This window comes from Artemia sp. Qi Xiang Cuo, unplaced genomic scaffold (assembly GCF_049724085.1).
Source record: "Artemia sp. Qi Xiang Cuo unplaced genomic scaffold, ASM4972408v1 HiC_scaffold_3086, whole genome shotgun sequence".
NCBI lineage: Eukaryota > Metazoa > Arthropoda > Branchiopoda > Anostraca > Artemiidae > Artemia > Artemia sp. Qi Xiang Cuo.
In genome coordinates this window covers 57,019-72,978 of record NW_028300481.1, presented here as the reverse complement: position 1 = coordinate 72,978, position 15,960 = coordinate 57,019, and the positions used below count along the sequence as shown (strand labels likewise).

The 15,960-nt window shown below is 36.2% G+C and overlaps 1 protein-coding gene and 1 non-coding gene across 2 annotated transcripts in view; one reads left to right on the top strand and one right to left on the bottom strand.

The window, feature by feature from the left end:
* TRNAK-CUU (transfer RNA lysine (anticodon CUU)) lies at nt 1-73 on the bottom strand. The gene has a single exon. It is a non-coding gene; the product is annotated as a tRNA-Lys (tRNA).
* Nucleotides 74-6,646: 6,573 nt separating this feature from the next.
* Nucleotides 6,647-15,960, top strand: part of LOC148938599 (uncharacterized) — a gene marked incomplete at its 3' end in the record, with an annotated part of 65,594 nt that continues 56,280 nt past the window's right edge. The window contains exons 1-2 of the mRNA XM_089107672.1: nt 6,647-6,665; nt 14,981-15,134. Of these exons, the coding sequence (XP_088963798.1) occupies nt 15,014-15,134 (121 nt within the window). The remainder of the gene's footprint in view (nt 6,666-14,980; nt 15,135-15,960) is intronic.

Sequence of the window (15,960 nt, the reverse complement as noted above, 5' to 3'; positions counted from 1 at the left end):
CGCCCAACGTGGGGCTCGAACCCACGACCCTGAGATTAAGAGTCTCATGCTCTACCGACTGAGCTAGCCGGGCTTGTTACAATTATGTAACGATGATATTAATAGTAAAAATTGTTATTGCAAGAACCTAAAACCGGTAGAAAGGCTAATCTACTTCCTCGCTGCCCTGAAAAATCGTCTGAATATTACTTTAACACTGTTTAATTGCATCCTCAATCTAAATATAACATCCATTTGCATCAAAAATGAACTTTATTAAATACTAGACCAAGTAGTGTTTTAAGCCTAGGAGTCCAGCTGGACATAAGGAAACATATTAAGAAAACAATTCTTACTCTATAATGTGCAGAATAATCCTAGTTAACACATTTTTCTGGGTGAGAGCCTTTATCTTCACTTCTTTCCTTGTTTTTCCAGTTTTTCTAAGAAATTCTTGAATTTCTTAGAGCCTATATATTCACAGAATATATATCCCCCACTCCCTTATGTGTAGATATATACCTAGAATTGCATCCTCAATCTAAATATAACAGCCATTTGCATCACAAATGAACTTTACTCCCATATTAGCCATGTGGTGGATATCAGTTTTTATTTGCGCTCATTAAATTCAAACTAAGTGAATGGTAAATATTTACCAAATCATATTATTGAGTAACAACTAAAGTGAATATACCATTCGATGCCTTTTTTTATGTTGATTACGAATATAATAATAATTTTTATCGGAAATTTTATTTATGATGTAAATGGGAGGTAAGTTTAAACTTTACCCCCTAATGTAGAAATATATACCCTGAATTGGCATATATAGGGGGGAGGCTTAAATTCATTTTAGATAGAAATGATTATTATATTCGTAATCAGCATAAAAAAAGGCATCGAATGGTATATTCACTCTAGTTGTTACTCAATAATATGATTTGGTAAATATTTACCAAGTGAATTTTCAGAATGTTATTTTCCAAGTTTTACGAGGATCTCGGGGTGACATCAGCGGCGTAATTTCGTCAAAGTCCCGGGGAGGGGGGCAAAGTTGGAGCCAATTTTCCCAAATCAAGGAAAAATGACAGTAAAAAAAAACACGTCGTTTGGTACCATAAAGGTACTATTTAGTACTTTAAAAGTATTATAAAGGTAATTTATAGTAGGGGGGTAAATATTTAATAAAAAACTGATCTGTTTCTGTTGATGCTTGAATTATGCAGGTTTATTTTGACAAGATTTTGGAAGAAACAAAGTTTCAGCTGGGATCGGGGGGAGAGGGCAAACCGAGGTCTGGGAGGGGTAGTTGCCCCCTCCCCCCTGTTCCATGGGAAATTATGCCCCTGGGATGACACCCCGTCTTCCCTTCGTCCCATCTGCACAGTTTTGTATGAATCTGATCTCTCGATTTACACTCATGTCCTTTCCAAGGTTGCGAACTTGCACACTTTTCTTGAGAAATGCACTCTTTTTTTACCTCAGAGGGGATGCAGAAAAGGGGATGCGCAAGTTTTTGGACTTGCACTCTTTTTTAGCAAAATTCACTTTTTTTTTACCTTGATTTGCACTCTCTTTAGACGTCGGGAGTTGGCAACCCTGTATCGAACCGTAGGCCTGACAATACTGTGCTTTTTTGTGTCCCGTTGAATAGTGCCTGAACTGTGAAATTTGAAATGCTGTTCATTCCTTCAATAAGTACAGAAATATACACAATGTGAAATGTGACTGTACAAAAAAGAAAAGTTTGTACCTAACAACATTAACATTTTCAGGAGCTCTGTGGGTCTTTCTCCTTCTACGCATAACAGGCTATACTTCCTTTAATTTGGGGTCTTCCGGGAAGTAAAATTATCATGAAGAAAACAAAAAAGAAATAAGGTACTGGTGCATTATGCGGGCACCGCGAAGAAGTCAAGTTTGTTTAATGCTAATGAAATAAAATAGGATGAATATATAATAGTTTAGAAACAAATCTGGGCTATATATTTGCACATTAGGGGGGTGGGGGGGGGTAAAGCAGAGCATATATCAAATACGTAACCTAACCTATCCTACCTAGGTACCTTTCTCCCTCCTAAACCCCAAAAAACAATCGTTTAAATATTAAGAAACCACGCTTTGCCATCAATTTTTCTAGTAAATCACCCTTTGTCTGCTAATGAAATAGCAGTTTGACGGGTTTCGTGACTGGTTTCTTTGATACACTATATAGCGATGTCCGCATAATGCACCAGTACCAAAAATAATAAACGCCTCTTATTATTATTATTTTTTTTTTTTTTTTTTTTTTTACGCCAGCACACCTAAACCTCACATTTCGCAGAAATATTTAAAACTTTAATGCTATAGTTGTGTTGATATTGGAAGCACTATACTAATATTGAAGTTGACAATAAAAAATAAATAAAAAAAATGTTGTACTAAATATGAACGCAATACCACAATACCACAAATAGGTATTGCCTTTGGCGTTCATAGCTCAGAACGGCGCTTTCCACTGGTGTTGTCATGAAATTGTGACAGCCCTTTTAAGGTTGTCAGATTGGACCACCTCCTCCTGTCTAAACACCTTGGAGGAGTCTGAAGCGAATGCACAAAACTATTTCCTACGAGGAGGGTTACCTACAGACGTTTCTAAGGGAGGAGATTGCCCTCTGTCATCCCACTCGTGCCCAATTTTACCCCTATCGCTCCTCGAACGAAGCCGCCCTACTCTCCACTCCTAAACGCTGACACGCACCGGAGCTGGAATATTATAATTCAAATTTGATGAGGTCAAAAAGTGCCTTACGACCCAGCGCCGCCCACAAACCGGCGCCCAGGGCAGGCTGCCCCCGATGCTGCCCGTCCTCTAGATCCATCCCTGTCCCTGCACCGAAATCATGAGTTTTTGTAATCTAAACTACGGTATGTATATCATAGAATCTGCACTTTTCCAGTTTGAGCCTAAGGGCGTGTCCAAAAGATGCTCTAAGCAAAAATCTAATGAAAAATCCAGCGAGATATCCAACGCTGTTGTCCGAAAGCTATTTTGCAGAATATGCTGCTGATTCTGCAACAAATTGCAAACATATCCATTTACGTATTTTGAATCAGCGTTAAAACGTTCAAGTTTTAACGTTCAGCGTTAAAACGTTCAAAACATTCTTTTCAAGTTTAGCCGATTGAAATAATAAAGAAATTGTAAATTTACCTACTTGACTGTGTTCCAGTTCTTCTCAAAGCTAATTTTGGTGTTATTCGGCATTAGGTGCCATCTATTATGGAGAAACAGTCACAAAATACCTAAAACCAACAAAATTACTGAACTTCTGTCTATATGCTAGGGCTATATAGCCTAGAGACATAAGAGGTGTGGGGGGAGGGGGGTTTGGAAAATCGATAGACTCTAAGCTACTCTGATAGTAAAATGAACACAACTTTTCTGTATTTCATGAAGTAAAAACTTTGTTTTTAAGAGTTAATTTTAGAAGAGGGTATTAAAAAGACTGTGAATGAGCGAGGAATATAAAACTGTTATTTCTTTTGCCAAATTGTTGTGATTATTTTATTCAAAAATTCTTTCCTTTTTAAATCTTAGGTTTCCTATTAAAAGTGTCAATTACAATATGGGGAACGATGCGATTGAGGATTTTCAAATACTTTCCTGTAATATTTTAACAGAAAAATAAACTGAAGTCACAAGTTCATCAAATAAGTTCTTCTCTTCGACAAATCCAAAACAAAATCTACACTTTCACTAGATTTTCGGTTAGCTAAATTCGTCAGATTATCCAACCAATTATCCTAGTCAGAATGAAAAATCCAACAACTTATCCAGGATGATACAAGAACGCGGAGTTTTTGGACACGGTCTAAGTTACCAAATTTAGAATTTTCCACGAAATCTGCTCACTACTAGAAAGGAGCAACAAATAATGCCCAGTGATGCACAGTATTTTGAACGACTTGTTTATAACGCTCATACATATCTAAACCTTCCTAAATTTCCATAACTTTGTCACTTGTCATTTAGACAATTATGCCAATTGTCATTTAGACAATTATGAGTATTTCTGTATGGTTTCAATGCCAAACGCCTTGTTTTATGTTCCTCCATTACGTTTGAAAAATGACCGATTCTAATTTTTCTTGAATGGCATTGAATGAAGTATCTTAATCACAGCACCCCTGCATCTAATAAAAAGGCTATGAACTCTGAATGGGTTAAGTGCCTTACATTGTCTAAATTCTTCAGAGTATTTTTCGATATTTCATGCTGAACGTTACCAAAAATGCAATTTTTATAAGAGAATAAAAGATGAATAAAAATTCATTTATTCATAATTGAAGAATTCAAAAATTGAATTTTAGAAATTATTCAAGAATTCATAAGTTCATAATTCATTCAAAAATTTTTTAAACAAATAAAATTTCATTTTCACACATCCATTTATTTTATGCGAGAATGATGATGGACGCTGAGTTCGCTTGCTGATGGCAATCCTTTTAAAACCAATGATCCAAACTAAGCATGGGTACTGTTTCTGTTTTCTGTTCTGTTTTTAAAGTACCTGTTTCTGTTCTGTTAATACAAAAACAACAGAAACAGATGACCTGTTTTTTATTTACCTGTTCTGTTTCTGTTTTTATAATAGCTATCTTATCCTGTTTCTGTTTTTTTTTCTACCTGTTTTTCTTCTGTTTATGATTTTATTTTCGTGATACGGGAATGAAATATTCGAGACTTTTGAAGTTACAAAATAGTGTTTTAATCATAATTGGAAATTATGAAGAAGTGTGGTTACGCCTCATACAATTTTAAAATTGGAACGTAAGTAAAATAATGGAACTAATGTGTCTAATATATCAAATAGTGCTACTATGTTGTTTCATCTAGGTAGAATTAGGGCCTAGGAGCCAGATGAGAGTAGGTATTTGTGTAAATAGGAGGACGGAAAAGGTGTAGCTTAGTTCCACTAAAATAACTTGTCTCTTATTGTACATTATTCAGTAAATTGAGCAGTAAAGTTGCACAGATACTGTCCAGGAGACAAGCGACCATTCTTTATTTCCAATCGATCAAAACAAGCTGCTCTACCGAAGCTCTGCTGCAAATCCCTATTTCAGGACAAAATGCAACTTTCTGTGCTTGATAAGCCAGATATGAAACAGCTTATTTAAAAAACAACAGGGGGCTTGAAAGCACCATCCTGGGAAACCATCTATCATCACATAAATTTTGCTCCCCCCCCCCCCAAAAAAAAAAATTAAAATAAAACAGAAAGCTGCTTTACGGTCTGCCACTAAGGCTAGGTTGACTTGTGACTGCTGGTCTGCAAAAGGTTTTTGTAGGTATCACTGCCTATTACCCCAGGAAGATGAAAAATGAGAAGAGGTTGCACCAGAGTGTTTCACTTTTCAAGAGGCTTAATCATTCTCATGCAACTACTAATATCCTTTAAGCAATCTAAGTTGCAATCAGGAAGTTTTCACTGACAAGTAAGATATTCCGCATTCTGACTCTAGCCTATGAGCACTTTCCTGAACTTCATGTATTGAACATTGTCTTCATTCATCTGTTACGCACGCTCTTTGATTTTGGTCCACTCAAAACATAGCCAATGACATCCCCGAAGAAGATTACTTGGAATCCTTTGATAAAGTCTAAGATGTCAATCCAACTGGTGAAAATTATTCAGACGGTCTTTCTGTTCCTTGTTCTGAAAACTCAGGAAGTAAAGATAATTTTGCCGAAAACTCTGATGAAACTGATGCAGTGTCTACGGAAGAGGGTGGCAAAAGCAATGATGAAGATCAGTTTAGAGCTGGGGGGTCTGTCAGAAAACGATGTTGCGGCATAGGCTATCCGAAGACACTTTACACTAGGCCAAACATTGAAAAAACTGCGAAAATTATTTAGAAAACTAAAAGTTCCCACTGTTCAGCATGGTAACTTAAAAAGATGTCGTAAAGAGAGTGACCTTCGTTCTCATATCCCTCTTCACATGAAAGGGCGATGGAATAGTACATTGGAAATAATTGAGTATACAAAAAAATTAGGTATCCTGGAAATAGTTTTTTACATTTTACGTTTGCAACGGTTCTATCAGGAGTCCCTTGCTTATGTCGAATGGTTGGACTGTACTAGAAGCTGTTATTACCGTACTTTCTCTCATGCAAAATACCACAGTAATGGTAAGTTCTTCTTACCTATCCAATTGGCAGTCGAGCACACATAGTCTTAGATGGGCATGAGCTCTTTTGTAATACTAGAGCCGGCGATAGTCTCATTGCTGCACCCCTCAAAGAATTAAAAAAAGTACTTTGTGACAAGCCTTCATTTTGCAATTAATCTTTCTTTTCCAAAAGGCAGCTTATCTGGATCCTTCAATATCTGAAAGGTTGTCACTTGTGGATCGTTCTCTGGTCCCTCAATCTTTGACCTTATAACTATAGGATACATTAAGTAATAATGCAGGAACCGCAAGAGAGTCCACTCCAACTCGCCTTCGTACTGCTAAAGTCCTTGAGGCTGTGGTAAAGTCCAGTGAGAACAACTGGTTTCAGTCGTCTTTGGATACAATGGGTTTCAAAATCGTAAGACGCTCCTGCAGCTTTGGCAACTCTGCCATAAATGCCTTAAAATCTTTTGAGGAGAAACTGCCAGTCTATCTTTCAGAGTGACGTAGAGCTTTCCGGTAAGCTTTTTCTTTTTTTCATTAATTTACATAAATACAGTAGTACGAATTTAGATGAATCCTGGGGAGGGGGGCAAAAAGTGCATTTTTTCTTATAACTCTTACTAGGTTGCTATCTACCGCTGCAACCCGGATATAGAGCTTTCTGGTAAGCTTTTTCTTTTTTCATTAATTTGCATAAATACAGTAGTACGAATTTATATGAATCCTGGGGAGGGGGCAAAAAGTACATCTCTTCTTAAATAATACCTATGAAATATTGGCAGATCCAGAGATTCTGGAGGGGGGATCGGCTAAGAAATAGAATTAGTATTCTTGAATTACGCAATTATGGTTAGTCATAGTCGAGGGTGTCACTACCCTTTTTCCTTTTGGAATGGACCATGAAAACGTACCTACATACTCAAAAGTATGCCCGCTCCTATTCTTAAAATAAAAGTTCGAAGTAGTAACAATTTATGTGATAGACCAAGTGTATGCGTTGGAGGAAGAATTTTCTGCCGCAAAGCCACGGATATTTTCGAAATAAGTTATCAAAAAGTGCAATTGTCCTTATATTTGCATCCCTTTGAAAACCTATTTAAGAGAAGGGAATACTTAAAAAAGGTAATATGTAGCAAAGGGGCTAAGTTTTTTAAAGTTCAGAATTTGACAAATTTCATTTTACTTATTTACTTAAGAATGAATTTGGTGGAGGGCCTAGAATAATATTTCCTAGCGCGAAGTGCCATAGAAATATGCAAAGTGCCCTTAAACCATTAATTTTCCTTCTGAAAAGTTTTACACACTGTGACTAGGAAATAATTAACCATCTTTCTTCTTTCATACTTGTGTTTAGGATGGCTTCTAAAGTCCAAATATCAGGATATGGGGGGGGGGCGGGAATGGAAAGCATGGTCTGGAGGGAGAAACCACCCCCTCTCAAATCAACTATGAGCTCTTAAACACTAATGAATTTGAGGTGACTGCATAATTTCATGCCAAAAATTTGTCTGGGCACGAAAATTGTTCTATTTTCGAAATGTCCGGGCATTTCCGGAAAGTTTGAGAAGATGTTGTATAAACATAAAAGCGCATTTTTGGAAAAAAAGGAACAGGAAAATGGAAGAAAATAACCATAAAGAAAAAAGCATGGCGATATTTGCGTGCACAGACAATTTTTTGCCCCTTTGTTAGAAACACTGCACTTTTTTTGCGGAAAAAAAATGCTGTAATATTACTGGGTTTTCTCAAAAGCGTTATCGCCAGATAAAAGTACTACCCGTGGCAAGTGATAATCATGACGAGAAGTTAATGAGAGACTAAAAAGTTAATGCTTTCATATTGAAGACTCTTTCATTTTCTAGACTAAAAACGAAGAGATCTTTTTGGAGCTGTCAAAAACCACTCTAAAGCATCTTAGCGTACTATTACTAGTGTCGAGCGAACAGGCATTTTTGATCTCTGAGTATCAAACAGTTCGTAGTAACGAACTGTAAGCAAGGAGCGACCCGGCTCAATGGTAACCGAAACTCTAGAAAACGGGTTTTTGATACCAACAGATACAGCAAAACAATTATATTTTAAGGCTGAATTCAAATGTATAATATTCAGCAAGTTCAATCCTTTTAATAGACAATTACGCACCTTAAAAAGTTTGGGTGATTTCCAAAAAAAAAAGGAAACATCCCCTAAAAGCTTTGGACTATTAATGAAAATCACATCATCTGGTTCAGCGTATTAGATAACCCTACTGTAGAGGTTTCAAGCTCCTATCTACAAAAATGTGGAATTTTACATTTTTTGCCAGAAGAAAGATCACGGATGCGTGTTTATTTGTTTGTTTGTTTGTTTGTTTTATTTTCCCCAGGGGTGATCGTATCGACCCAGTGGTCCTAGAATATCGTGGGAGGGCTCATTGGAACGGAAATTAAAAGTTCTAGTGCCCTTTTTAAGTGACAAAAAAAAATGGAGGGCAACTAGGCCCCCTCCCACGCTTATTTTTTTCCCAAAGTCACCCGATCAAAATTTTGAGATAGCCATTTTGTTCAGCATGGTCGAAAATATGATAACTATGTCTTTTAGGATGACTTAATCCCCCGAAGTCCCCGGAGGGAGGGCTAAAAGTTATGAACTTTACCCAATGTTAACATATAGTGTAAACCTCTCTTTAGTTCTTTATTTATGCCCTTCTATGTTGGCAGATGTAATGGTTTACGTAAATTCCAAAGATAGACGATAAACGTTGGTACATGGTCTTTATTAAATAACGTGAGAATACACATAGAGAAAATAAGGTAGCACAAGAACAACTAACTACGACGAAGGCGAGAGATGGACCGCCTTTAGAAATGAGCGAAGAATGTAACTTTCCTGGAACGGAAGTTCCAGCCCTGGGAACGACCCCTTTCCCACGACTAGCTTTTAGTCCCAAGAGCTCCCCCTGGACCGCTATCGTTGACGCATAAATGCCCAACTAACTAAGAAAGGAGATACCCGGAAATGCTTCTCGAATTGATGTTAAATACTTTACAGATTCTCCCCCCTGTTTTAAGTTAAATTTCCCAAATTTGGCTTATCCCCTTCTCATTAAACCCCCAAACTTTAATTGAATTCAAAACATTCCCTTCCCAAATTATTCACTTCTCGCCTGCTAACATTCTACAGCATGAACTAGTAAACAATTACATAATACAAACACTACACAATACTTGCATAAGTAAAAACTTACATAGTATAAACGAACCACACTAATAACAGTAGTCGGAGACTGGATATTTTATCACTTCATTTTTCTCTCTATACTTTAAAATAGACTTTTTCCCCATACCCCTGAATTTGATGAGGACAAGGAAAGTGGAGATTATGTATAAAGTTTGAATTAGGGCAAAACGAATGACCGAGAAAGGCTAATTAATCCTGAAGATACCGGCGACAAATAAATGAAGTTGCAGAAACTTTAAAAATCATACCATGCTGCAATGACGTTAAGATATTATTCCCAATAAAAATCCTCGGGGCCTTATTGCTGCGGAACGCCTCGGTTTAGACCTATTTGGTTTTTCTCTACTAGCTTGTGGTTCGACAAGTGGCAGTACTACTGTTGATATTTCTACATAACTATAAGCGCTACGCATTAAAACCATCCCGTGAGGCATCAACCTCATCTCGCGAGATATTACAACCAGCTCCCTCTCCCTGGGTAGCCAAACCGCCCTGCGAGGAATCAGTAACATCTCGCAGTGCAACAAAAAAAACATCCCGTGAGGCATCAGTACCATCCCTCGTGACCTCAAAACTAGCTCCCTTTTCCTGGGTAGCCAAACCGCCGTGCGAGGAATCAGTACCATCTCGCAGTGAATCAAAAAAACCATCCCGTGATGAATCATTACCATCCCCCGCGACCTTACAACCAGCTCCCTTTTCTTGTGTAGCCGAACCGCCCTGCAAGAAATCAGTACCATCTCGCAGTGCAACCAAAAAAAACCATCCCGTGAGGCATCAGTACCATCCCACGGGACCTGAAAACCAGCTCCCTTTTCCTGGGTAGCCAAACCACCCTGCGAGGACTCAGTACCATCTCGCAGTGCAACAAAAAACCCATCCCGTGAGGCATCAGTACCATCCCACGGGACGTCAAAACCAGCTCCCTTTTCCTGGGTAGCCAAACCCCCCTGCGAGGAATCAGTGCCATCTCGCAGTGCCTTCTCATTATCATTGAGTCCAAATTTCACCCTCGTCAGCGCATAAGTAAATTCATAGTAAAAATAAGATGTGTATTCTTTCCCCTCTCTCTTTTCTCTCTGTTCATTTTTTATTGCAACCTTATAATCATCACCTAAAAAAAAAAAAAAAAATTATGAAATATTAAATAAAAAAAAACGTGTGTAGTACGGTCTGAACCACTCATTGAATAAATTTAGAGCAAATATTCCAAGAACTACACCATCATCCCTGGCTTCTAAGGACACCCTGAATAACCTTCCTAATTTTTGCATCCTTCTATAGAATAGATATACCCTTTTCCTTAAATTGAGCCACGCCTACAAACTCTGCAACCATGTTGCCTATTATTTTGCCTGGGGTATATACTACAAGTAATCCACCTTTTAAACTTGACAAATTTATAATCGTGGGATCCAGATTCCCAAAAAGGAGCGAAACAAACCATGGGCCAAAAATGACGCAAAGCTTTTGAATCAGACCAATTTAACAACAACTGAAATTTTTTTAACTTTACAACAGACTCAATTTTTGTAACTTTGTAACAAATTTTGTAACAAACTTAATTATTTGTCCCCTTTTCTGACTGTGTGAGTTGTGTTATTAAAAAAAAAAAGAGTGTCAATTAGCGATCCTAATACTTGGGACTGTTGAGGATTAATTGTGGTAGTGCTCAGGATAGTTGAAGGGTTTGTTGAGACCCATGTCTTTATCTTTTCAATGTAATCATAAAGTTCATCTTGATTGAAATCAGGATCATTTGAGTCAAATAAAAGAGGTGGAAATATGCCATTTCCCCTCCACTGTTTTACAAAATCAAAATCAACCTTTTTGTTATATCCGGTTTCCGCCGGATCGAGAATAGGAATAAAAACTGACATATTGAGATTAAAATTTGAAAAGCAGTTATTCTAAAAATTTAAATATTTGTTTTAAACACCGTTCTTTAATTACGGACGCTAAATTTTGGGCAATAACTTCACTTCTAACAGCAAGGGTATAATAAAATTTACTGGGTTGTTTAATCGTGGTAAATCACTTACGAAAGATAGTCCTTTCCAGATCCAATTGTATTTGGTTTCAATTAAATCACTAGCGTCAAATGTAGTCACAATTGAGAATTAATTTTCGATTATCGAATTCAAAATGTTAAATTTTGGTTGGAAACTGTCAAATGTAGATCACACGTCAACTGTATAAAATCAGGTAAAATAAACCACCAAACGTAAAATGGCTAAGTGAAGGTAGAAAACAACCAGAGACTTTCAGTTGTAGAAATTTGAATTAGTATGTAGAAGCTATCGCGAGGAAATCCATATTAGGCATTGTGTAACAGCCTATTTCAAAATGTTAATTTAAAAGAAAGTGTTTCTCAAGAAGGCGCTTTGAATAGAAAAAAGTTCAATACCTCGTAACATTTCGATGTCTTTTTATCAGTCTTTTGTAGTATTTGCGGCTCAATATCACAAGCAATTTTGGTAGCGGGCCAAATAGCTCTTCAATATGTTACCAGTATTTAGCGTAAGATGTCGTAAGTACTTATAACGGTCACTCAAATGTCACTTGGAGGTTTTCCCCTAGTGATATATGCTCCACTAGTCTTAACCGCTTGCCACCACTCTGTAAACCTCTTTTATTGTTCTTTGTTTATGCCCTTCTATGTTGGCAGATGTAATGGTTTACGTAAATTCCAAAGATAGACGATAAACGTTGGTACATGGTCTTTATTAAATAACGTGAGAATACACATAGAGAAAATAAGGTAGCACAAGAACAACTAACTACGACGAAGGCGAGAGATGGACCGCCTTTAGAAATGAGCGAAGAATGTAACTTTCCTGGAACGGAAGCTCTAGTCCTGGGAACGACCACTTTCCCACGACTAGCTTTTAGTCCCAAGAGCTCCCCCCTGGACCGCTATCGTTGACGCATAAATGCCCAACTAACTAAGAAAGGAGATACCCGGAAATGCTTCTCGACTTGATGTTAAATACTTTACAATAGTATTGGTTATTGGGAAGTATACAGAAGTTTTCAGGAGGTTTTTTTTCTCGTAGTGGGAGGGAAGGGTGAGTCGGTGGTTATGTTGGAGGATCTGTTCATGAAGGAAGTTTTCATGGGGGAAGGGAAATTGCCATGAAGGGGGCGCCGGACTTGCCAGCATTATTTATTGGTTATTGGAAAGTATACAACCATTTTCAGGAAGGATTTTTTCTGGAGGGGGGGCTAGAGGAGGGGGTTACTCTGGAGAATATTTCCGTGGAGGATGTTTCTTTGGGGTAAGGGACATTTCTATGAAGGGGGCGCCGGATTTCCAAGAATAATTTAAAAAACGATCAGAAATTAAATAAAAAAAAGGAAGTTTTTTCAACTGAAATGTAAGAAGGAATATTAGAAATTAAAACGAACAGAAATTATAACGTATGTGAGGGGGTTCTCCCCCAAATCAATACCTCGCTCTTTACGCTACACTTTTTTTTAGTGCTTTCAAAAGAGCTCTCTATTCTAATTAAACGGCCTTTGTGATTCAGGGGTTTGTGAATCAAATTTTTTTTTTTACTTTTAACGTAAAGAGCGTGGTATTGACTAAGGGGAGAACCCCCTCATATACGTAATAACATATGATTTATAAAAAAAAAAACAATAAAAAAACAAGCGATACGGCTCAATAGTGATCGAAACTTTTAAAAACGGAATTTTAATGTCAATAAATGTATCAAAAGAATGTGTTTATAATGTTGATCCTAAATATATAAATTTTATTAAGTTTAGTATTACTCATCAAAGGTTACGAGCCTGAGAAAATTTACTCGATTTTTTAAAGAGGGGGAAACATCCCCTACAAGTGAAAGAATTTTAATGAAAATCACACCGTCAGATTCAGCGTATCAGAAAACCCTATTACATAGGTTTCAAGCTCATATCTGCAAAAATCTGCAACTTTGTATTTTTTGCCAGAAGAAAAATATACGAATATAGAAGTTAGTTACGTAAGTTAATTTGTAAAGACATCCATTTAGCAAAAGAAAAGTAAAATTTTTATGCAAATAAAAGCTGCATTAACTAAAAAACGATCAGAAATTAAATAAAAAAAACAAGTTTTTTTAACTGAAAGTAAGGAGCGATATTAAAACTTAAAACGGACAGAAATGATTCCGTATATAAGAGGGATTATTTCCTTCTCAACGCGTCACTCTTTACGCAAAATTTATTATATTTCAAACCACATTATTTTTTAAAACAAAAAAAAAAAAAATAGTAAATTTAGAGTCAGGTAGGAGGGAACCTCTTCTTCCAAAAAAGGAATAAAATATGTTCGTTTTAATTTTTAATGTCGCTCCTTACTTTCAGTTTAAAAAACTTGTTTTTTTTATTTAATTTCATGCAAAAGCCGTATGCCCGGACAATGTCCAAACAAGAGGAAAGCACAATTTTTAAATGATAAGCTTTATGGTTTTAACAACTGATGCTATAAATAATTTTCTGATAATAAGCCAAAACTTATCATTTAGATTTTTTTCTTTAACCTTTAAGTGTTTGAAAAAGAGCTGTTTAATCAGCTGTTTTTTGAACGAAAACAGCTGTTTTCTATTTTTACCAAAGAGCAGAAACAGGAAAAGGTCTTCTTTTTTTTGTTGGCCTGTTCTATTTCTGTTCTGTTTCATTCAAGCCCTGTTAATTTTATTCTGTTTCTTCAGAAAAACAGAACAGTGCCCATGCTTAGTCCAAACCATGATTTCCTAAGCTTTTTACTCTTGCGGAACCATTAAAATGAAATACCTGACTAATATATATATATATATATATATATATATATATATATATATATATATATATATATATATATATATATATATATATATATATATATATATATATATATATATATATATATATATATATATATATATATATATATATATATATATATATATATATATATAATATATATATATATATATATATATATATATATATATATATATATATATATATATATATATATATATATATATATATATATATATATATATATATATATATATATATATATATATATATATATATATATATATATATATATATATATATATATACATATATATACATATATATATATATACATATGCACACACACACACACACACACACACACACACACACACACACACACACACACACACACACACACATCATCATCATCATCATCATCATCATCACACACACACACACACACACACACACACACACACACACACACACACATATATATATATATATATATATATATATATATATAGAAGATGGGGGGGTAGCACATTTCAGAGATCTGCTACATACATGTCTGACCATGCTTCTCCTGGCTCTAGACTTTCTTTGCTTTTGAGAAACCAAAGAAATTACAATCTTCAGCCATATTGTCCTATGTTCTCAGTGAAGCACGTAATCAGGCAAAAACTTTTGGTGCGAAAGCCTACTCTCTACCTTGGATAATTTCCACGTCTTTTAAGGATAAATCTTGCCTTTTACTTCAGTTGGAAAAATATCATTTCTATGTAATTTGGTCAAGGAATTATGCGAAATTTAAACTACTCAGTGTGTATATCTTTTAGGAACAAGACGGTTTTGAGCTGCTTGATTCCTATATGGAAAATCGTCACATGTATTGCCGATACAAAAGACCTAAAGTCGTATCAGTAGACGGAAGAAGTTTTGATTTGGCTGACAATTGGTATATTCTTCTTGCCACCGGCAAAGCCACTGAAGGTACATCTTGACTCTTGTCATTTCTTCCACTTTCTATTCTTTGAACGGTTTCATAAAAATAATTCGGCGATTCATTTGCCATATCAGTGATTTTTTTTATTCGTAAAAAAATGGCATATTCCTTACTTTCTTTTCATTTTACTAGAAAAATCACTAGATACAGAACTTTTCTAGAATTTGTTTTTGCTTGTATATTTATTTGTATGTTGCATAAAAAAAGTTAGCCGATTTGGCATCCGAACGAATAAACTTTTAAAACTTGATTATCTTTATAACTGCTACTACTACTACTAACAACTCACCGCAGCACCAAGCCACCTGAGGCCAACACAGCTACGCACGCTCCTCCATCTCAGTCTATTCAAAGCCTCCCTTTTTACACCCTCTCACGAAGTTCCCATTTCCTTTAAGTCTTTCTTTATGACATCCTCCCACCCCAGACGAGGACGACCTGTTTTCCGTTTAGCCCTAGACGGTTGGCCGAAAAGAACAATCTTCGGCAATCTGTCATCCCTTTATCTTTATCACTGCTATGACAAACAGATAAGAGCAACCTCTTCATCTGCCAAAAATATAAAACCTCTGAAATAGCCTATAATGTACCATAAATCTTATTTTGGGGCTTCTATGGAAGCGATTAATTTTATTGGCTTCTATGAGGTATCCATGCACAGGGGCTGAGTCGTTAATGCCGTGTGTGGGAGGGGGTGGATTTGCGGTGAGTATTCGTGCTAGTGGGGAGTTCTGTACTAACGATTTGAGTGATGTTGAGCTGCGTGGTTAGGAGTTGAGTGGGAAACCCTCAAATAAGTATGAATACAGTCAC